Source organism: Stenella coeruleoalba, assembly GCF_951394435.1.
Source record: "Stenella coeruleoalba genome assembly, chromosome: 20".
Classification (NCBI taxonomy): Eukaryota; Metazoa; Chordata; class Mammalia; order Artiodactyla; family Delphinidae; genus Stenella; species Stenella coeruleoalba.
In genome coordinates this window covers 145,554-166,906 of record NC_137166.1, presented here as the reverse complement: position 1 = coordinate 166,906, position 21,353 = coordinate 145,554, and the positions used below count along the sequence as shown (strand labels likewise).

The 21,353-nt window shown below is 59.8% G+C and overlaps 2 protein-coding genes across 5 annotated transcripts; one reads left to right on the top strand and one right to left on the bottom strand.

The window, feature by feature from the left end:
- The first annotated feature begins 2,231 nt into the window (after positions 1-2,231).
- Positions 2,232-20,081, top strand: DRC4 (dynein regulatory complex subunit 4). Of its 2 annotated transcripts, XM_079908057.1 has the most exons (11): positions 2,232-2,462; positions 4,410-4,607; positions 5,328-5,534; positions 7,071-7,125; positions 7,750-7,955; positions 8,417-8,584; positions 8,935-9,021; positions 10,810-11,019; positions 12,596-12,661; positions 14,943-15,148; positions 19,966-20,081. In XM_079908057.1, the coding sequence occupies exons 1-10, from the start codon at positions 2,235-2,237 to the stop codon at positions 15,090-15,092; spliced, it is 1,575 nt and encodes a 524-aa protein (XP_079764183.1). In that variant the 5' UTR covers positions 2,232-2,234; the 3' UTR covers positions 15,093-15,148; positions 19,966-20,081. The 2 variants fall into 2 exon arrangements, with proteins under 2 accessions (XP_079764183.1, XP_079764184.1); XM_079908058.1 differs by lacking the exons at positions 2,232-2,462; positions 4,410-4,607; positions 5,328-5,534 and having other exon boundaries at positions 6,997-7,118.
- Positions 15,505-18,331, bottom strand: LOC307179193 (5-hydroxyisourate hydrolase-like). Of its 3 annotated transcripts, none has more exons than XM_079908061.1 (4): positions 18,282-18,331; positions 17,479-17,660; positions 16,089-16,224; positions 15,505-15,634 (listed from the first exon to the last, which is right to left on the bottom strand). In XM_079908061.1, the coding sequence occupies exons 2-4, from the start codon at positions 17,607-17,609 to the stop codon at positions 15,545-15,547; spliced, it is 357 nt and encodes a 118-aa protein (XP_079764187.1). In that variant the 5' UTR covers positions 17,610-17,660; positions 18,282-18,331; the 3' UTR covers positions 15,505-15,544. The 3 variants fall into 3 exon arrangements, with proteins under 3 accessions (XP_079764187.1, XP_079764188.1, XP_079764186.1); XM_079908062.1 differs by having other exon boundaries at positions 17,479-17,618; positions 18,282-18,327; XM_079908060.1 differs by having other exon boundaries at positions 17,988-18,286.
- Positions 20,082-21,353: the final 1,272 nt, after the last annotated feature.

Here is a 21,353-nt window from a genome sequence, read left to right as displayed (position 1 = left end):
CGTACGCACGTACAGTAAGTAAGAAGTGGATGGAAACAGTTCCTCTCACCTCCATGGAGCTTAAGTTCTAGTGGGGAAGACCCGCAATAAACAAGACACGTCCCGCAACGAACGCGTTCACGGGCGTCGTGGAAATCTAGCTTGTGCATGACGCCCAGCTGCGGCCCAAACCCAGTGACTCAGCCCAGCGCGTTGCTAGAGACGCGCTCCCGCCGTTGCCAGGCCGTGACCCCCTCGGGCGGACTCTCGCGAGGGTCCTCGAGACTTCGCGCGGAACCTAGCAGCGGTTGCCTGGAGACCGCGCAGCCCAGGCTGGGCTGGCGCGTTGGTCGGCGGGTCGCGGCCGCCGGGACTCCGGAGCCATGGTGAGGAGGGGTGGAGGTCTGGTAGGGTCCGCGCCGGGTACCTGGGGCTCGGGGGCCAGCCCTGCGTGCAGGAAGACCCCGGGACGGGAGGCCTGGAGCTCTGGGGTCCCGGAACTGAGGGCTTGGCGCTCTCGTGGAGTCCTCGCAGGGAGGGCCCAGGGTGCTGCGGACCCTGGATCCCGGACCCCACACGCACCTGGAGCTGAGAGACCTGGGCTCTCCAGGATCCTGTGCTCACAGGGGTGGGTGGTCAGAGAGCACCCGCCTCCCCCGCCCCCGAGACCCAGGGCCCGGTGTGCACAGCGTCCAGAGCAGAGAACTTGGGTCGAGGGGCTTTCCTACCTGGAATGGAAGGCTCATTGATGAGATCCTTGGGACCTAGGGTCTCACCTGGCAGGGGCCTGGGAGACACAGGTCCTCCATTCTCTGGGGTCGAGAGCCCGGGGCATACCAGGGTGGTCAGAGGACCCTGTACACCGGAGGGTCCTGACAGCATGTCCAGTGCCCGTGGAGTCCTTCGGGGCAGAGCTTCAGGGTAGAGGAACTGCTGTTTCCTTGGAGAGCCCGCGAGGAGTGAGGCCGGTACTGAGCAGAGCACGGCGACAGCTTGCTGCCTCTGGGGCTCTCCATCCCGGCGCCTCTCTGCGGTAGGGCTCACAGCTGCGCCACCCCACCTCCGCCATGATGTAGGGGCTGTCGGTAACTCAGTTTCCAGGCAGATGTGGCCATCAGCTGTGGGAGGCAGGGAGGATGCCTGTGTGTGCGGGAGCCCCAGGGGCTCTACCAGGCGGCGGCCGCTGGCTGACTGTCCCTGATGCTGGGTGGTGACAAACCTTCAGGCTCTTCTGATGGGGTGGACTTATTGGAGTAGAGGGATTGGAAAGAGGGCATTGTGTTAGGAGTGAAGATTTCTGTGGATGGGTCTTTTGAAAGTCAACTGGAAAAGGACCACCAGAATACATCTACTTTTACTAGCTTGTGAGACTATAGGGTGATTTTCCTTTTTTTCTTTACGTTTTGTAAGATTTCCACAAAAACGTTTTTTTTTTTTTTTTGCGGTACACGGGCCTCTCACTGTTGTGGCCCCTCCTGTTGCGGAGCGCAGGCTCCGGACGCGCAGGCTCAGCGGCCATGGCTCACGGGCCCAGCCGCTCCACGGCATGTGGGATCTTCCCGGACCGGGGCACGAACCCGTGTCCCCTGCATCGGCAGGCGGACTCTCAACCACTGCGCCACCAGGGAAGCCCCCCACAAAAACTTTTTTTGTAGTAAAAATGTTACTGAGTCACGTAGATGCGCGTACACACAAGCATGGGCCACAGAAACTTGGGAGAAGTAAAGGCAGAAGGATAAGGAAATTGGCCATCTGCTGAGCGGCCCTCGGAAGGGAGTGAGGGTGGAAGGTCTCGTCTGGCACCTTGCTGAAGTTGTTAAAAGCAGCCTCGCCCCATTGACAGAGCCCACAGTGAGCGCCACAGTCCGCTCCGGCTCCTCCACCAGGGTTCTCTGAGGTTTTGTGTTTTGAGGGGAGGAGCCCCCATCTTGCCAGCTTTGATTGTTGCTGTGGGCACTTCTCCCTCCACTCACTGAACAGCTTATTGCAGGTTTCTTCATGGCGCTTGCCAAGCATTATAGCCAGTGTGGTAACATTGGACAGTGTGGTACTGGGGAATCTTCCTTTTTGAGTCCGAGTAGATTTTGCATCCACACCAAGGGGGTCTCTGCTATATACTAAGGAACAAGTTTCCCTCCCTCCCTTTGTCAGGGAAAACAATATTCTCTTCTGAGAAGGCAGATTTCTCCTTGCTGCTCCAAAGGTATCAGCAGAATGTGCCTGTGGTTAACGGTGGGGAACCTTAGGGCAGAGTGATGTGGTCTGGGTGGAAGCAGGAGACAGTGGGCAGTCAGATGGATGCCCCAGAACAGGAATTCCTCTCCCAAGCGGCCCCAGGAGGGAATCAGCCAGCCAGAAGGGGAACTCTAACCCAACCATCTATTCTTCAACCAAAGGCGCCCAAAAAGAAAGGGAAGAAAGGGAAAGCCAAAGGTACCCCGATTGTTGATGGTCTCGCGCCGGAGGACATGAGCAAGGAACAGGTGAGCGGGCTGGCCTGAGCCGCGGACCAGCGCTGAGTTGGGGTGGGATGGGTTTGCTACTCCGCGCTTCTCCTAGGAGCCTCTTTCAGACCGCTGCCCCCGCTTCCGCGTGCACCTCCCCTCTGCCTGGCTCCTGCTGCCCTGCCCACACGTGGATACGCCCCTCCCACGCCTGCACGCCCAAGCACAGCACGTGTTGTAAAACAACGCGGTACAGGCACATGGGTGAACTCTTTTATAGGGTAGTAGGAATTTGGAAGGAAATGTCTTTCTGATATAAAAGCTGTTTTAAGTTTTCTGGGTTTTCTTTCACTCTTATCTTTTGTAGGCACCCGATGCTTACAGAGCTGTTATCATAGTACATACACCTATAGCATTCTCATTTGTTTTATTTACCATTAAACATTGTGAATTATTTTTGGCCACTTGTTCATTTTGCTGAACTTAAGGGCTAGAGAACATGGTTATATAATTACAATTTCAATTACAAGCCTCCTGAAACCTGTAACGTGTGCAAACTGTGAGAGCATGTGTGGTCTGGGAGCATCTGACATGCACTCCTGTGAGCGTTAGTGACCCTTACTTACTTTTGATGGTTTTAAGATAAGGAAATGAAAGGTGACTGAAACAGGCATAAGACCTGAAGCTGGAGAGCTGGGCCGAGGCCCTTGAACAGCGGTGGAGAGCCTTTGTGTCACAGGCTGTGTCCGCAGAGGGTGGTGGGTCAGGTTGCGCTTTGGAAAGGTCCCCAGGCTGCCGCGTGAACGGCTTACCCACTGCGCTGCCCCAGCCGTCAGGCTGTTTCTTGGCTCCCCATTTTCTCCTGTCCGGTGGGGACCGAACTGTGACATGGCAGTGGCCAGTCTGCAGAGCAGAGCCTTGCTGTCCGGTGTTCCAGGCGTGGACACCTGGGAAGCTTCCAGGGCCCAGGCAGGAGTGAGAGACTCAGGGCAGCTGTGGCCAGTTCGCTGCATGTTAACCTGTGGGCCCTGGGCTCCAGAGCTGTTTGTTTGCTGATTTTTGAAGAGTAGCTTGAAATCTAGATAGTTATAAGAAATCTAGATATCGAGTGATGGAACGTCCAGCGTGAGCCGGTCAGAGACGGGAGGAGCCTGGCTTAGATCCTTTGTCTGATTGACACAGTAGACCCCACTGTAGACCTCCCTCCTGGGGAGCCCAGCCCCGTCCCGGCCTGGTGGCCCTTTTTTTTTTTTTTTTCCTTTAACCTATTTACAGATTTGCATTTGGCTCCGGACCAAACCATCTTGACTGTTTCGGGTTTACTGGTTTTGTATACTTTTTGCTTAACGTGTATCTTTAAAGGTGAAAGGTTTTTTACATTGTTTTGTGAACATATTTACATCATTCTCATATCTTTGTGTTGTTGGGCCATATAACCTTCTAACTGATATACTCTAATTTCTCAACCATTCTCCTATTTATTTATTTATTTATTGGCCGTGCTGTGTGGCTAGTGGGATCTTAGTTCCCCGACCAGGGATTGAACCCGGGCCCCGGCACTGAGACCGCGAAGTCCTTATCACGGGACCGCCAGGGAATTCCCAACCATTCTCCTACTTAAAAGCATCTTAGATCTTTTCCTTTTTAATTCTTTTGCTGTTGTAATAATGGTGTAGCTAATATCTTTAAGCGGAAAGCTCCTGTGTTCTTTTGAGAAATTTCTTTAGTGTAAATCCCCAGGAAGGAATAAAAGCATATAATCATTTTATGACTCTTGGCCAAATACAAGAGATTTCTGCTGTTTGCTGAACGTTCCCTGTCCCCGAGGCTTCCCAGCCCCCTACTTTAACTTCTCACTTTTAGCTTAGATTTACTCTGAGGTGAGAGCAGCCCCTCCCTCTTTCTTCCTGGCCTTTCTCCGTGCACCCTCCCCTGGCGGCAGGTGGCCCGCCCCGGCCGCCTCACTGGCCCTGTTCTGCCTGCCAGGTGGTGGAACACATTGGCCGCATCCGGGAGGAGCTGGACCGTGAGCGGGTCGAGCGCAACTACTTCCAGCTGGAGCGGGACAGGATCTACACTTTCTGGGAGATCACGCGGAGGCAGCTGGAGGAGAAGAAGGCTGAGCTGAGGAACAAAGACCGGGAGATGGAGGAGGCCGAGGAGAGGCACCAGGTGGAGATCAAGGTGCGTGGGGCTGGCCTGTCCCCATAGGAGCTGCCACATGGGCAGAGGAGCCGGACCGGGGGCCAGGGGCGTTGTCTCGCCTTGCTTTTGGGAGTCACAGCCCTTTGTGTCCTTGACGTGGGGAACTGAGGGTATTTTTTATGTGTGTGCAGGTGGGCATGTGTGTGTAGGTGAGCCTCTGTGTGCAGGTGGCATGTGTATACAGGTGGGCAGGTGTGTGCAGGTGGGCAGGTGTGTGTAGGTGAGCCTGTGCAGGTGAGCAGGTGTGTGCCAGTGGGCATGTGTGTGCACGTGAGCAGGTGTGTGCAGGTGAGCATGTGTGTGCAGGTGAGCACCTGTGTGCAGGTAGGCATGTATGTGTAGGTGGGCAGGTGTGTGCAGGTGGGCATGTGTGTACAGGTGAGCCTCTGTGTGCAGGTGGGCAGGTGTGTGCAGGTGAGCCTCTGTGTGCAGGTGGGCATGTGTATGCAGGTGGGCAGGTGTGTGCAGGTGAGCCTGTGCAGGTGTGTGCAGGTGAGCCTGTGCAGGTGGGCATGTGTGTGCAGGTGAGCTTGTGTGTACAGGTGAGCCTGTGTGGGTGAGCCTGTGCAGGTGGGCATGTGTGTGCAGGTGAGCATGTGCGTGCAGGTGAGCCTGTGCAGGTGAGGTGTGTGCAGGTGGGCATGTGCATGCAGGTGAGCGGGCAGAGTAGGTGAGCGGTGGTACTTCCCCCGCCTGCAGGTCTATAAGCAGAAGGTGAAGCACTTGCTGTACGAGCATCAGAACAGCTTGATGGAGATGAAGGCGGAGGGCACCGTGGTCATGAAGCTGGCGCAGGAGGAGCGCCGTGCGCAGGAGGGTGCCCTGTGCAGGGACATGCGGGCGCTGCAGGTGGAGCTGAAGGAACAGGAGCTGGCTGGCGAGCTGGTGGTGAAGAACCTGAGGCTGGTAGGTGCTGGCGTGCCGTGAGCACCTCGGGATGCACTCCAACTGGGAATTCATATTTCTGCATATTAAATCCTGCATTTTGGCAATTAAACAACAGTAGCAGCAGCATGCAGCCAAACAAGCCCTGTTTGGGGTCCAGACACAGAATTTTGTCTCAGGCTTGAGCAACAGGTTGGCTTCCCAGGAGGGAAATCCAGCTCAGGGTCCCTCTCCGCATACTGCTGACCTCTGACCCCAGAGACGCACGCGCGGCCCCTGAAGTGAGCAGCCCTCCAGCCCTTCGGCAGCCACAGCAGCTTGTCCCGTGAGCTGTGCTCAAGTGCCTCGCTGACCTTTGAGACTCTTTGGTCGTTTCTGAGGGAGGCGGCGGGGTTCCAGGTGGAGGTTGGAACTCCTTCTTAAGCGCCGGGCGCGGTTCTGATCTCTGGGGACACAGAGGATGGGGCTGACAAAATGCCTGCCCACGCACGGCTGATGGTCTAGAATGGAGAGGCTGCCCCTGAGGCAGAAGACAAAATAAACTGTCAAACCTGTGTCGCAGGTCTGCGGGCATTAGTGCTACAGGAAGGTGCTGGGAACCAGGGTGGTTGCATTTTTCTATGCGTTCTGGGAATTCATTGAGAAGGTGATATCCGGGCAAGGGTGGGGGGAAGGCAGGGCTGGGGGAGACCAGGCCCTGAGAAGGGCTGGGGATGGACCAGTGCCACGGCCCCCAGGAGTGAGGAAAGAGGGGTCTGGGGGACAGGACTGAGTCAGGGGCCTCTGGAGGGCGTGGGCAAAGGGAGGATGTGTCCAACTTTGGTTTTCAAAGGTTGTTCCTGGCTGTGGGTTGAAAGACTTTGTCAGTGCACTTGCCTCTGTGTATGTCTGGAGGCGGCCCAGCCTCAACTGAATCTGGAAATAAATCAGTAACACTGCAGACTTTGCCGTGAAGCTTGAGGGAGCTGAAGTCTTGGACGCTTGAGGGCGGTCTGGTCTTTCTGACAGAAGCACAGAGTGGGCTGCCTTCCAACAAGTACAGCGGTGCGGGCTCTCTGCTTACGCGAGGCCTTGGGCGTGGAGTAGGTACACGGTCAGAGTGCCGCTCTGAGTGAAAACACTGCTCTAGAGTCTAATTTAAACTTTTTATTCAGAATTTATAACTGTCTATTAAAATAATTTGTAACGGTGTTCTAAGCCAAAGCAGGTTAGCCGACAGCGGGGAGTCGGCAGCTCTGTGTGGGTCTGGCCCCTGCTGTCCAGCCTCTGGGCAGGGTGGGAAGGGCTGGGCACGGCCAGCGGCCGGGATGTCTGTCAACATTCTCTGCAGCTCCGAGGTGACCTGTGCTGAGGGAAGTCCATTATCAAATGTGGAATTTACCAAACCTTGTTATTCCGGGCTGGGTCCATGAGCTCGGAGGTGGGGGGCCCAGCAGAAGCAGCACAGGTTTACTGAGCCGGGCTTTCCTTGCCAGTGAGGCGAGGGGCCGGGCTGAGGGGCCGGCGTCTGTCCCGTCCCGTCTGACCTCCAGTGACCGGCCACTTCCACCTCTGCAGAAACACACTGAGGAGATCACCAAGATACGCAAGGACTTTGAGCGGCAGGTGCGAGGTCAGCGTCTCCCGCGCTCCGTGTAAGACGGCCCCAGAGCCCCTCCCGTCAGGAAGGGACTGCCCAACAGCGCTTGCTAACCGGGCACATAAACCAGTTAAAACAGCTCAGACGTGCAAAGCGAGGCTGGTGGGCTCTTCAGGATCCCAGAACACCCTATTCCATGAGAGGTGGGAGGCTGTGAGGACCACCCAGTACCCGCCCACACCCTCAGGCACGAAGCGGCACCTAGAAGCAGGCGGTAGTTATCCAGCCTCGTGGGCAGCGTCCAGGTCTCCCGGCCTGCGGAGGCTCCAGCCTCGGAAGTCTGTTTGGTTTACTGATAGAGCCCGTAGTCTGGCTGGCTGGCCGTGGTTAGAGCCCATTGGGACTGGGTGACACTCGGCTGTTGGGATCCCTGAGGCAGGGATTGATTAGCAATGCCTGTGACGGGCAAGGAGGGCAGGCTGGTGTGTGCGCTGGTGCCACAGAGCAGGAGCAACTCCCCGCCCCGTCCTGCTGTCCGCTTGTTGGTGAGGCCTTCGTCCTGGTGGGTGTTCTTGGCCCTGGGCACAGCTGCCATCTCTTCTCGTAGCCACAGGGCCAGCATTCTGCTCAGCTGCTGTGTGTGCTGCTGCCTTTCAGAAATCGAGGCCAAGTACGATAAGAAGGTCAGGATGCTTAGGGATGAACTTGACCTGCGCAGGAAGACAGAGATCCACGAGGTGGAGGAGAGGAAGAACGGCCAGATCAGCATGCTTATGCAGCGCCACGAGGAGGCCTTCACGGACATCAGGAACTACTACAGCGAAATCACCCTCAACAACCTGGCTCTCATCAACTCCCTCAAGGTGCTGCTGGAGTGCCCAGCCCCCTTGGGCCGACACTCCTGCTGGTAGAAGCATTTGACCCTGCCCTTCAGCTGCCCTTGATCGAAGCTCACAAGTTGTGTTGCCTGCTACAGCCGTGGCTGCGGTCCGGCTGTTGCCCTAACCCTCACGTGGCAGGGAAGTGATACACCTGTATGCACTGGGATATGTCAAAGGTCAGGTGGAAGCACAGGGGCGTCATCGTCACCCAAGTGCTGGCAGCCGTGGAGGATGTCCTCTGGGGGTCATGAGCAAAGTGTAATCTCTCAATTTGCACGGAGGCTGAAGTACTAGAAAATTCAGAATAAGTTAAAACTGTGAAAACATACTGTGTGTTTACACAGAAAACAGATGTAGGTCCTCACGGTGCTGGCAGGACCATTCTCTGCGGGCAGGGGAGCCCCTGGTCCTGCCTGCCGACCCCCCACCCCTCGTGCCCGCAGGAGCAGATGGAGGCCATGCGGAAGAAAGAGAGGCACCTGGAGAAGGAGATGATGGAGGTGTCCACGCAGAACAGGCTCCTGGCAGACCCCCTGCAGAAGGCTCGGGACGAGATGAGCGAGATGCAGAAGCAGCTCGGGGGCTACAAGAGGGACAAGCAGATCCTGCTGGTGGGTTTCTGCCTGATTCCTGGCCCTCCCTGGCACCTCCTCCTGGGTGTGGAAGGGCAGGAAGGGCAGGGAGGTGTCTCCTGAGGACCAGAGCGGAGCCTGGCCCTCGGGGCAGGAAGGGCAGGGGCGCTAAGCCCCTCCTTCCTGGGCCTGGTGGCCCTGGGGCACGTGAGGCTGGCACCTGTTCTGGGAGATGGGTGGCCCCGGCGGGCTGCCCCGGTGGCTCAGCCCCTCAGGCCTGGGAGCTGGTTCCCTCTGGCGCTCACCTGGCCTGGCTGTTGCTCGGGAGCTGCATTGTGTGGGTGCCTGAGTCGGGAGTGCTCTCTTCTCCAGCCCCATTTTCTCTCCAGTGCACGAAAGCCCGTCTGAAAGTCACCGAGGAGGAGCTGAAGAGCCTGCAGTGGGAGCACGAGGTTCTGGAGCAGCGCTTCATCCAGGCAAGCTCCCGGCACGCCTAGGTGCCGGGCTGGGCGCCCGGCTCTGGCAGCTGGAGGTCCCGTGGCCCTCCTCGTTCTGCGCGGCTCTCGGTGGGCGGCCAGCCCGGGTCTCAGAGGGCGGTCAGTGGTAGGGAGTGGGTGGTGCCCACGGCTGTCCCCCCCGGGGCTCTCCTCTGAAGCGTGGAGGTGGCCTGGCCCCTTGAAGGAAGGGCTTTCTTCATCTGTGTGTGTGTTTCTAAGTCCCAAATCTTTATGTGTGCGTTGTAAGCAAGCCTGTGGGTGCAAACATGAGGGCCTTGGGGCCGTGCGCTGGTCCTCACAAGTGGTCAGAGCTTCCTGACTCTCCTCCCACACTCTTGTGTGTCCCGGCGTAGGGACGCCACTTCCCAGAAGTGAGGGCGTCTGGAGCGCCCATGTTCTCGTCTCAGCCTGTGTGCCGTCTCTCCGATCGGGTCACATTTGAAATCTCTGTTTCAGTCCTTTGCTGTTACAAGCATCCTTTTAAGTTAGTCTTTGTGCAACTGTGTATCCCTTTCAGGGAAGTCGATTCCTAGCAGGGGAACTGCTGGGCGAGAAGGTTCACGTTCAGGGTGCAGATAGCCTGCCGGGAGGGATGTTCAGAGTTGTGGCCCCACCCACAGTGCCCAAGGGGCCACTTCCGCCGGCACCAGGTCTTCGCTGATGTGATTGGGTGGCAGGCAGGTGTCTCACTGCACGTGCTTTTCTGCAGAGATGGCCCTCCCTGCCTGCAGGTCCCGGGGTCTGGCCCCGGGCCTGGCCGAGGGCAGAGCCGCCCCCTCTGTGTGAGCCGTTAGCACAGCTACGGCCGCAGACTGACAGTGGAAAGGACATCCTGTAAGCGGTCAGAGCAAGAGTCATCCTCAAGGAGCCTCCGAGGGTCCCGGAGGCTGAGGGCAGCTGAGGGGAGGGTCCGTAGGCAACCAGGGAGACGCGGCTCCCCGCTGCAAGGTGGCGTGAGTGGGGAGGGGACTCTACCACCTTCTCTTCTGTCTGCATGTCGTCTGCGGCAGGGGAGGCAGGCAGCGCCCCTAAGAAACCAGACTCGTCACGTTTTAAAGAGCAGAGGACGGGGACTGGATCGAAGCACATCTTGAGAATACGATCCCGTAGTTAGAAGGACACGGTCCTACAGGGTTTCAGCACAGCCCTCCCCTCTTCCTAGCAGTGATGTGTGTTTCTACGGCAGTGCAGAGCATTCTGGAAGGAGTCCCAGCAAATGCTCAGACGGTGGCCTCTGGGAAGTGGGGTTGAGGAGCGTTTACTTCTTCCTTTTTACACCCCTGCTCAGTCTTGATTGTTTAATGGTGCACAGTTAAAAGTTAAAGGAGATGAAAGGGACACTGTCCTTGGTGGACAGGTGGGTGGCTCCAGTGCTCGCTCTAGACCTGTGTTCCAGGGTCTGGGGCTGGCAGAGGGAGTGGACCTCCAAGGGGCCCCCACCCCAACACTGCTGGGTCTGAGGCCCTGGACCTCACGGGGAGGATCAGGTCCCGAGCCTGCTGCCCAGACCCAGGGCAGGGGGTCTGTGCAGCTCGTACTAGGGTCCCTGTGGCTTGCTGAGACACCTTCCCAGAGGTGTTTCCTCCTGCCGCCCATGATGTGGACAGCCGCACACCTCTAATTCGGTCACAGAGTGGGGTTCAGGCAGCGTAGAAGATTCAGACCCACCTGCCCGTGGCCGGGCGCTGGTGAAGGTGCTGTGCCGTGGCCTCGGGGCAGAGCCGGGAGGGCCTTCTTGCCAGTGAGAAGCCCGGGCCCATCCCGCAGGTGCAGCAGGAGCGGGACGGGCTGTACCGGAAGTTCACCGCAGCCATCCTGGAGGTGCAGCAGAAGGTGGGCCTCAAGAACCTCGTCTTGGAGCGCAAGGTACAGGCCCTGGCCACCGCGGTGGAGAAGAAGGAGGTGCAGTTCAACGAGGTGCTGGCGGCCTCCAACCTGGATCCTGCGGCCCTGACCCTCGTGTCCCGCAAGCTGGAGGTCGGTCCCAGGGGCCCCGGGGAGGGGCTTCCGGCGGCCTGGGCTCCGGTCGGGGCTCCTGTCTTGTGCTCCAGCCTCCGTCCCTCAGTGGAGAGTCTCAGTTCACCTCGGGGAGGGGCTGTTGTGGTTTGCTGGCCCGAGCGCCCAGGCCTGTGTGAGCCATCGGGCTCCGCAGGTTCCCGGGCTCTGCCCTGGTGTCTCTGAGGCCTTCCCCGGCCCCTCCTTCGCCTCCCGGCACCTTCGAGCCCGAGTCCACTGCCCACTCCAGCTTAGCCTCTCAGCCAAGGCCACGGCCGCCGTCCGCCTGGGACACTGAGATGTGCTGGCTGAGGCCGTGGCAGGGGGAATGCAGGGCCGTGGGTGGCCTTTGTGACGGCTGCTGGGAAGGCTTCCCAGAGGGAGTCACATCTGAACGGAGGCTGGAGCGTCTGTTCACTCGAGAGTCTGCAGTCGTGTGTGGCTTTCCTCTGGGCTGGGACTGTCCTGGGCATGGGGCACAGCAGTAAAAAGACAGACGAGGCCTTGGTGCCCACAAGCCAGCAGGGTGAGCTGAGGACTCAGGACGGCAGTTGCCACTGCCGCTGGCTCAGCAGGCAGAAGCCCTGATGCCCCTGGCGGTGACCTTACCTGGAACTGGCCTTGTCCCTCTGCTCCCTGACCTGGGTGGGACGTGCCACAGAAGAGAACGGGTGATGACGGACAAGGGGTCTTTGGTGCTGCTAGGGAAGCGTGGCCTGGCTCTGGGATCCTGGCCAGTTGGGTGACCTGTAGCGGCCAGGCCTGAGGTGGCCCCAGGTATGGTTTCCTTGGGGGTCTAGGAGACGGACACAGACCACAGCTGGCCTCCGTGACTCCACGGAAGGTCCTTCCATGCTGGAGGGCCCTGTCTGCCCCTACTCTTCATTCACACAGAGGTTACAGGCCTCAGATGGCAACAGGAGGGCAGGAGAGGGTGGGCAGGGCTGACAGGATGACTCATCACCAGTGGAGGAGGGGGCTGGGGTCCGAGGTGATGTCATGCCCAAGGTTCTGGCTGAGACCAGGTGTTTGCTCACAGGGGAGCGATGGCCCTGGCTCAGTGGGTGGCAGTGCCTGGAGGACCCAAGTTACCCAGGCTCGGCTCTCGGGGCTGGGGTAGTGCAGCCTCATGGTGGGGCCTCGTCTGGGCCGGCATCACCATGTCCTGAGTCTGGGGGCTCGTCTCTGTTCTTGTCCCTCTTGTGTGTGGATCACAAAGGGGAGGAGGGCTTTCCTGCTCTCCTCTTGGCAAGGACAGCCGGTCTTGCAGCTGGGCCAGCGACCCAGTGCTGCCAGCGACCAGGGTGAGGGGATAAAAACTCGGCCGTCCATGGCAGTCACCATGGCTGTGCCTGGGGGCCAGGGCAGGGCAGGTGGGGAATCGAGGGGGTTTTCCCTGGGATGGCGTTGGCAGCCGGGGTGGCCGCAGAAGCAGGCCAGGCTGCCCCTTCTCACCCTCTGGGCAGCTTCCTTACGGGGACGCGGATCTGTCTCCGTTGGAGACCTTTCCACACCAGCTGCTCCCCGTGTGGACGTCCTGACACCTTCCTTTCCTCAGGACGTTCTGGAATCGAAGAACAGCACCATCAAGGACTTGCAGTACGAGCTGGCCCGGGTCTGCAAGGTGCGAGGAGACCCCCACCCCTCCCCCATGTTCTGCCAGCTGCCCGGGGCTCCACACCCCTCCCTCAGGCCCCTCCTCACCCAGGACCCCACCTGATCTTTACCTTTGGGTGCTGACACAGTCTGAGGCCGTCTGCGCCTGCTCAGGGTCACTTGGCCTGCAGGTGGCCTGGAGTACATCCGCATGGCTCCGACGCTGTCCTGGTGTCCCTGATGGGGCCTGCCCAGTGCGTGCGTGGCGTCCTGTCCAGCAGGCTGTCCCTGTGTCCCTGTCCGGCCCTTGCTCTGGTGCCACGGCGCTAGCCTGGCCTCTGGGGCGGTTTGGGGCGGGGGGGTCTCTGCTCCCTCAGAGTCACATCCACGTCTTCCAAGGCCTTTCTGAGTCTGGTGAAAGCCACACAGAGGCCTCCTGCAGCTGGGGAGTGCAGTGCCCTGACCCTGGTGCCGTCTGTGCCTGCGCCCAGCGTCCCCAGCTCTGTGGCTGAGCCCGCAGCTCTGTCAGTGCTTGGCCCGTGGGGACGCAGACACAGTGCTGCCTGCAGGCGCGCTTCCCGAGGGCGAGCACCCCGCGCGCGTGACTCAGATGTGAGCCCTGGGCTGTGGAGCCCCAGCGTGAAGGCAGTGCCCGTCATGGGCACTGGGCTCCATGGTGACCAAGTCCCCTGGGCCTTCCCTGCCCACAGGGCCCTCCCCAGGTGCTCTGGGAACCCCTGATACTTATATGCATTCTTGGGGGAATTTCCGCAACCCACATCTGACTGTGGGGAGGGCTGAACCCCAGAGGTGGGTGAGGGCCAGGGCCCAGCCCCTGAGTCGTGCTGGAGCCCGGCCCTGGCTCACCCTTTGCTCTCAGCTCCCAGTACCTTGTCTTGCCGATGCCGGGGACAAGGAGCCCCTTTGAGCTTTTGCTCTGCGTCAGGCCAGGCTCTGAGCACGTAGCATGCATCAGCTCTTCAGACGCTTGCAACCGTCTGGCGAAATGTGCCCTTTTAAAAACATCTGCTTTTAAAGGATGGGGGCACAGAAACCCTGTCTGTGTTGGCCCTGCCAGCGCTGTTGCCCAGATTTCGGCATTTCTGGGATGGGGGAAGGGAATAGATGCCAGTAGACAAGGCAGGGGGGTCATCCCTGAGAAGGCAGGGATGCTGAGCCTGAGTGAGAAATGCTTGCAAGGGACTAGGAACTGAAACCACAGTCCTGCTCTGAGTGCACACCCTCTTCAGTCTCCCCAGCCGTGAAACAGGGATGGTGGGGGCATCTTCCATTGTGGGTTACCCGAGGTCCTGCACATGAAGTGGTTGGGTAGTGCCCGATAAAAGTCCTCAGACTCGGGCCAGAGTTGTTCTCGACAGAAGGAAAGCCTCTGGTTGTCTTCCAGCTGAGCCAGGAGGTGTCTGTGCATGGCCATCACCACCGGCTCATCTGGACCCACTCTTGTGCGGAGGTGGAAACTCAGCTACATAAGACCCCTGGGCAGGTCACTTGGCTTAAAAGGATGGCCCCTTCCGTGGGGCCTTTGATTGGTTTGGTCTTGAGGACTCCAAACACTGGGGTTTGTCCTCCTTATAATAATCATAATCATACTCCTGGTGCATCATGTTTTCCCAAAAGCTTTAAATGCATGTTTGCTGCCACTAACCACCAAGCAAATGATCTCCTTAAGACTGGAATATTGAAAAAGACGTGGGGAATGACGGACTTGAAAAATGTGAACCCAAAGTCTTGACCTGTGAATCCCAGAGATTCGGGAAAACAAAAACAAAAACCCAAACAGAATCAGCAAAAGCTGTGAGCGGCACTAATGCCTTAAAATTTTGATATCTCTCAGGCTAAGAGTTTGATCAAAAGGGGGGACTGTTAAAAAGAAACAACAGGTCCTAAACGGAGTCACTTATGTGAACCCTACCAAGACTCAATACCTAATTGAAGTTTTAGCCTCTCCCTAGAGTGGAAATTTAAACCCATCAGCAGTGGGAGGTGATCTGCCTAAGACCCCCTGCCTCCCCTAAGGGAAGGTGCCCACCCTTTTAACTTCCTTGTCCCACCCTCCCGTGCCCATGAAAGCCTCCATTTTGTATAGCTCCTCGGAGCACCCTTCCGCTTACTAGATTGGATGCTGCCATGAGTAAAGCCAATTAGATTCTCAAATTTAAATAAGCGTGTGAGGGTCTGGGTCTGGTGTAGTGAGCACCTGGTAAAGGCTAGCTCTCCAAGGGGCTGGGTGGGCCTGAGCGAGGGTCAGCCCCGGCTACCCCTCCCCTGAGGCCTCTGTGTCCCCACAGGCCCACAATGACTTGCTGCGTACCTATGAGGCGAAGCTCCTGGCCTTTGGGGTCCCCCTGGACAACGTGGGCTTCAAGCCCCTGGAGACGGCCGTGATCGGGCAGACGCTGGGCCAGGGCCCCGCAGGACTCGTGGGCACCCCAACGTAGCCCCTGCCCGGGGCCACTGCCCGGATGACACCCACCTCACGCACCGAGGACGGCAGGTATTCGTTTTGTAGACGTGCGTCGTCAGCAAATGAAGGTTTTCACAAGTGCTGCGTGTCCTGTTGCGTGGCTGTGTGGAGAGGCGCCCCCAGGGCCCACGATGCCGTCCGGCCCCTTCCCCGAGCCCACCAGCTCTGTGCGCACACCCGCCCCCATCCCACCTGGGGCTGGGCAGCTCCAGCCGAGCGTGCCTAGTGACCGCAGCCGCCTCGCAGATGCCAGCAGCAACTTTATTGAAGCCCGAGTGACAGCTGCCACTGGGGAATCGGGGCCAGAACGTCCCCGGGAAGTGTGACCCTGGTGCCCGTGAGCAACAAGCCTGCCCTGCTGGTCGGGGGCGGCTCAGCCTGCCGTGGTGACGGGTCCGGGCTCGCACGCCGGCTGCCGGTCAGCCGCTAGCTCCCTCGGTACGTGGTATAAGACCACGGGCTCAGCAGCAGCGGCACGTGGAACTTGTGGGTCCCGTTTGTGATGGTGAAAACGACCTGCGGGCAGAGGGGACACCGGGGGAGCCAGGGGCCAGCATGGAGCGCACTCAGCCTGGCCTCAGTGCCGCCATGGACTCAGCAGCCCAGACGGCTGACCTGGGGATGCAGTTGGGGGGCAGGAGCCCCAGGGCCAGCTGGGGGGTGGTGGGTGTGGCTGGGTCCTCCCCAGAGAAAGCACTCGATCTGAGGGGCCCTGGGCCTGCAGGTTCCCAAGGGGTCCCGCCCGAACAGGTCAACTGAAGGGGGACAGTGAGCTGGACGGGGCTTGGGTGAACCTCTGTCCGCAGGGGCTGAGTCAGCCTGACCCCGGAGCAGGTCAGGGACGGGTGTGACGTGGTCAAGCCCGGCACCCCTTTCTTCTGGGAGCCCAAAGCAGGTGCGAGGTAGTGGAGGCGCAGGGCCGGCCTGCGGGTCACGGTGAGTCAAGGGCCTCCACCCGTCTGGCCCTCACCTCCACGTACGGGTAGAAGCTCTCCTGGCCCCTCTTCTGCCAGTAGCCCTCAGTGTCGAAGGACAGCTTGTAGGTGCCCGCCTTCATCTGGCCTGGCAGCAGGAGCCCAGGGCAGCGGCCGTCAGGGTCCGTGTAGCTGGGGAGAGAAAGGGGGGGGTCCCTGCAGAGGGGGCTGAGGAGCTCCCGGCCTGGGTCCCCCGGGGCTGCGTGCCCACCGGCCTCCGATGTCCCCGCAGCCTGACTGGGACTCGGGTGAGCGGGCCTGGGCGGCTATGGAGCAGGACAGCCTCCAGGACCTGGGGCTCTGGAGCAGCCCAGGGACACTGCGCACTGTTTGAGAAATCACAGAGAAGCAGAAGGGAGAAAGTTCCCACAATCTACCCCGTGAGCAATAATCGCTTTATATCTGGCATGTATACCTTTTAGATTTTCTCTATGTGTAAATATGCTCATTTACAAACTTCAAGAACAGGTTGTACTAGTCACACTGTTTTATAACGTGTACTTTTTGTTTAATATACTGCGTGTGGCTTTCTGGTTCAGTGACTGTGCCCGCGTGGTGGCCTGTTTCCAGCGGCACCGGTGGAGGCTCTGAGGGCCTCTGCTCCCTCGGAGCCCCCGGCACCTGCAGCCGTGCTCGCAAGCGTCTGCGCTGTGATCAGAAAGGGTGGCATTTACCAGCGCAGTTTAGGGGGTGTGGTTGGGAGTGGATCTGTACGCCCCCCGCCCTGGACTCCGTGTGTTCCTCCAAGCGCAGATGGGGCCTGGACCCCCGGCTTTTCTGAAGGCTCCATACCCTCAGGCCTGGAACCTTTGGGGTCCAGCCAACCAGCCCACACCAGCGGGAGGGTCGGGGGAAACTGCTCACAGCTGACCCATGACACCTGCCAGTCTGGGCTGGGCGTCCCCCAGCAGAGCCTGGGCCTGGGGCAGGGGTAGCGCTGCCAGGCAGCGGACACCTCCTGCTGCCCCAGCCGTCCCCCCTCGCCCCCCAGTCTAGGAAAGGGGTGCCTGTGGTGTCTGCACACAGGGTGCAGTGAGAATATAGAGAACGTCCAGTGCCCGCCTGCTGCCCCGCACAGGTCACCCGTCAGTCAGTGACAACCAGGCCTTTCAGCTCCCACCTCAGGCCTCGGCCGGCCCAGCCTGCAGGAAGAGACACACCCCTCTTCCCCCTGCAGCGGGCACTTGGGCTGTGAGCTGTCCCAGCACGTTCTGTGGCCCTGACCAGGACTACACAGCCTGTTGAAAGCGCGGCTCCGAGAGTCTGCAGGGGGACTGTCCGGCTGTGGCGAGCCCTGCTCCCTGCCCTCCAGGCCCGCACCCCTTGCCCTGGAGTGGGGCGGGGAGGTGATCTGGACTCAAATCCTGCCCCAGACCGCCCTCCTACCTTTTCCTCAGCTCGGTCCACTGCTGGCCATGGTCCTCGAGCCTGGACAGACGGAGGCAGAGGCCCTCAGCCGGAAGCCCTGAGGCAGTGTCCAGTACGTGGGTGGTCAGCGGGCTGCTGCCCGGCTCCATACCTCTGCCCTGGGCCACGAGAGGGACAGGGAAGCTGCCTTGTGTCCACACCTGCAGCGGAGTCGGTGTAAACAGCCCCGGGGGACAAAGTCCCAAACTGCCCCTGGGCCCTGGGTGAGGAGCTGCGGGTGGAATTGCCGAGCAGCCCGCGCAGGCTGCGGTGACACACTGCCTTGCAGGTCGCTGACCTGTCCCCCTCCTGCCCCAGCAGCCCCCTCCCCCCAGCACTGACGGGGTCTCCACACCCAGGGGCCTCTCCCTCAGTCACTGCCGGCTGTGGGTGGCCACACGGGGTTCTTCTCCCGGAACTCAGCTCTGTCCCCTTAGCCCCAGGTGGAGGAGAGTTCAGGGGCTCCGAGTTCGGGCCTGTCCCCCTACCTCCGGGGAGCCCAGGTGTCGCTGGAGTGTCCGCAGCCGCAGGGCGACCCCGGAGCTCATGCCGGGCCGGACTGGGGTTGGCGAGGTGGCGACACCACGCTGCCACCCCCAGAACCTCCCCGGGCCCCTCCCTGGCCCCGGGGGCCACGTGTCTGACCAAACTCGGGGCGGAACCACAGGGAGGGGTGAGGCCGGTCTGGTTCGCAGCGGCTTCACCTCGGTGCCCACCTGGAGGGGCCCAGGGGGCTTCACGGGGGGGGGGGAGCGGAGGGGTAGGCGATCGGGGTGCACAACCTTTGGGACCGTGGAGGCTCCTCCCGGCCCAGAAGTGGAGCGGCCCTGGGGGGCGGGGCGGGGGGGGGGCTCGGGGCGGGGCTCGGGGACGTTGGGGTTGAGTGCTGGGCGGGACCGGATGGGGAGGGGCGCGGGGAGGGGGTGGGGCTCTGGCGGGGCGGGTAGGTCCAGCCAAGGTCCACTTCGGCCGCTGGGCGACGCAGGGCGAGCCTGATGACCCCCGGGAGCCCCTGAACCGGTGTAGCTTGTTTTCTTCCCTGGGAAGGTCGGAATTTGATGGTAGCCCCGACAGGCCACGTGGTGGTGCCTCAGGCGGGACGGATGGCCCGTGTGGTCGCACTGCCCGCCCCTCCTCCTACCCGCTCTGGCCCTCGAGCCCCAAGGAGCAGGGGCCCGGCACACTGACAGGGTAGGGGCTGGGCTATGCAGAAGTGAGGAAACAAGAGACAAGGCTGAGCCGACGGGCACGAGTCCGTCATTGTTTCGCAATAGTCCATGATGTCCACACGGAACCGACTGTATATAATGTATAAGTAAAGATAAGGGCGTTCTGTGTTTAAAATCTGGGTGACGTTGCCTGGCGGGTTGGATTGCTCTCGATGTGGAGTCATTTTTCTTGTTGCTAAAGAGCCTTTTCTAATTATTTGGATAGTGAGTGGGGCCAGTTTGTACGTTAAGGATCACACCCCTCTGAGGTGGGGAAGGGGACCTTTCTAGCGACACTTGGGTGTTGGTTACAGTGCTTTGCAGGCAATCAGGAAATGTCTGTCTGAGAGTTAAATGCATGTGACGTTTGGCAGGGCTCACGTTTTTGGGAGGTGGCCCCAAAGAGACACACACCTGTTTTGGTAAACGCCCATGGGGACGGGACCAGAAACAACCAGACTGTCCCCACGGGGGACAGTTAAATAGATGAACTCTGCCACACACAGCAACTGTGCAGCCCAGTGAAAAGAGTGAGGCCCATTTGTGTGTAAGGTGGATGGTCTCGGGGCGGGAGGCGTGTATAGCTTCGTGGTTTTAAATCCCCGGTAGCTTTCGGCCCGTTACAAGGGCAAAAGCTCACTTATCACCATCGCAAGCTCGGGGTGCAGCTATTAGGATCCCCTCTTTACAGAGGAGGAAACTGAGGCGCAGAGAGGCCAAGTACTGGAATATTTTCTAGTGTGGTACACAAAAGACTGAGGATTCCAGGTCCACCTCTGGGACAAGCAGTGTCGACAAGCGTTAATTATTTTCATTCTGTAGCCTTTCTTTGGACACTTGAAGTCTCAAATGTCAAGCTGACAAAAACAACAATCAAACCTTTTTTGGAGGGTGCCCTTTTACCCCCTCCGTCCTTCTCTGCCCCGAGAGAAAACCTAGTTCTGGGAGAGCGCGGGGCAGGGCAGGGCCTCGTCACAGCTCCTTCCGGGGCCTTGCTAGGGCCCGCTCCCCAGCCTGCAGGCTTCACCTGGAACCTTCCCTGTGCCTCTGGGAGGGCAGTGGGTTGATTAAGAGTAGGCATGGGGGTCCAGCCTAATAGGCCCAGTGCCAGCCATGCCGTGCTCGCCGCGTGACCCCGAGCTGTGACCCTGCTGCCAGGAGGGGGCACAAAGTGCACGTCTACCTGCTGGGCCTCTTGTAAAAAGAGGCCAGACACAGGCCTTGAGCTCCTCCCTCCTCCCCACTCCTTTCTAACCAGGTGAGTGTGATGCTGGAGTTGGAGCATTCCACCACCCCACCCCCCTGCCCCGCCCCCTCCCCTGCCCCGGGCGGACAGACAGAGGCCCTAAGGAAGACACACGCTGAGGAGGAAAGAAGCTGCAGCCCTGGAGTTGCCGCTGGACCGCCTGACAGGTGGGTGGGGCCTTTCGCGTCTGGATTGTGTTGAGTGCAGTGATTTTAAAGCGCTCGCGTTGATTTTTCCAGGTGGGTAGCCCAAAGCGTTTCTGCTTCAGGGAGTTGAGATCATGCAGGTAAAACGTATAACTACACACAGGGTGCTCAGTACCTTGGAACTGACCGTTCTTCCCGGGTGGCCGAGACGCTGAGCAGCAACGAGGGTCACCCGTCCTCCTGTCCTAGGGAGAAGGCAGCCGGTCGGGCCGCCGTCTGGGTCTGTGCTGGCGCTGGGAGGTCCCCGCCCTACCCTGAGCCCCTGGAGAGGCCCACGTGGGACCAGCCTCTGGGGCCCCGCTGAGGCACTGCAGCTGCGCTATGACACCAAGGGTGCCCGAGCCCCTGCCCCTAACTCCACGCCCCACCCCGGGAGTCCTTCCAGGCCGCTGTGTCAGAACTCAGCGGAAGGGCCATGAGGGCAGCTGGGACCTTCCTCCACTGAGGAAATATTGAGCATCGCCAGGTACACTGAGGCGACACAGGTGACGAGGGGAAGGCCATTTCACATGGTGCTATGAGCTGAGAAGGCCACACGATGGGGCGGTGCCAGAGGGTGACAGGCGCTGGAGGTCAGGGGGCCTGCCGGCAGGCTGAGGAAGGCGAAGCCAGGGGTGGGGGTCACAGGAGGGGCGCATTTGGCCCCCGGTAGCATTTCAGCTCCCCAAGGACCTGGGTTATTGTCTGTTTCGTCAAGGCTGTTCCTGTGCCTGGGATAGGACCTGGCCAGAGGTAGGTGCTACATCGGTATCCCTTGAATGAATGGGCAGCAGGAGTGTGCAGATACGCACGGGCAGAGACGTCAGGCTGCAGAGCGGGAGTTAAGTAGATGAAGAGGGCAGACATGAAAGAAGAGAGCGCGGGAGAGAGAGAGGCACGGTTCCCAGGCCCTGCTTCCCAGCCCTCGTCGGGCTCTCCTCCACCCCGAGCCTGTGCACTCTGTTTCTTTACGGGAAGCTGCCTCTGTCCTTCACTCACCCATGTGTCCTGCGCTGCACGTCTCCGAAGCAGCTCCGAGTCCCACCACAACCCCTGTGCCCGAAGCCTCCTTAGTCTTAAGCCGGGGCATCAGAGAGCTCTGGCCAGAGATGAGGCCCCTTCCCTGCCCCGGGACAACCGCACCTTGTCTGTGTCGTGGACTCTGCTTTCTGCACCCGTGTGCCCGTTCGGGTCACTGCCTGGTCCAGGATTGGC

Bases quoted from the DNA above. Each gene is read 5' to 3' on its own strand.
- DRC4 (XM_079908057.1), top strand. From the start codon at position 2,235: ATGTGGTCTGGGTGGAAGCAGGAGACAGTGGGCAGTCAGATGGATGCC. The intron at 2,463-4,409 runs GTGAGCGGGCTG...TCTGCCTGCCAG, and splicing joins AGGACATGAGCAAGGAACAG to GTGGTGGAACACATTGGCCG. The intron at 4,608-5,327 runs GTGCGTGGGGCT...CCCCGCCTGCAG, and splicing joins GGCACCAGGTGGAGATCAAG to GTCTATAAGCAGAAGGTGAA.
- LOC307179193 (XM_079908060.1), bottom strand. From the start codon at position 18,047: ATGAGCTCCGGGGTCGCCCTGCGGCTGCGGACACTCCAGCGACACCTG. The intron at 17,661-17,987 runs GTAGGGGGACAG...ACTCCGCTGCAG, and splicing joins GACACCTGGGCTCCCCGGAG to GTGTGGACACAAGGCAGCTT. The intron at 15,635-16,088 runs GTGAGGGCCAGA...CTCTGCCCGCAG, and splicing joins GCTTCTACCCGTACGTGGAG to GTCGTTTTCACCATCACAAA.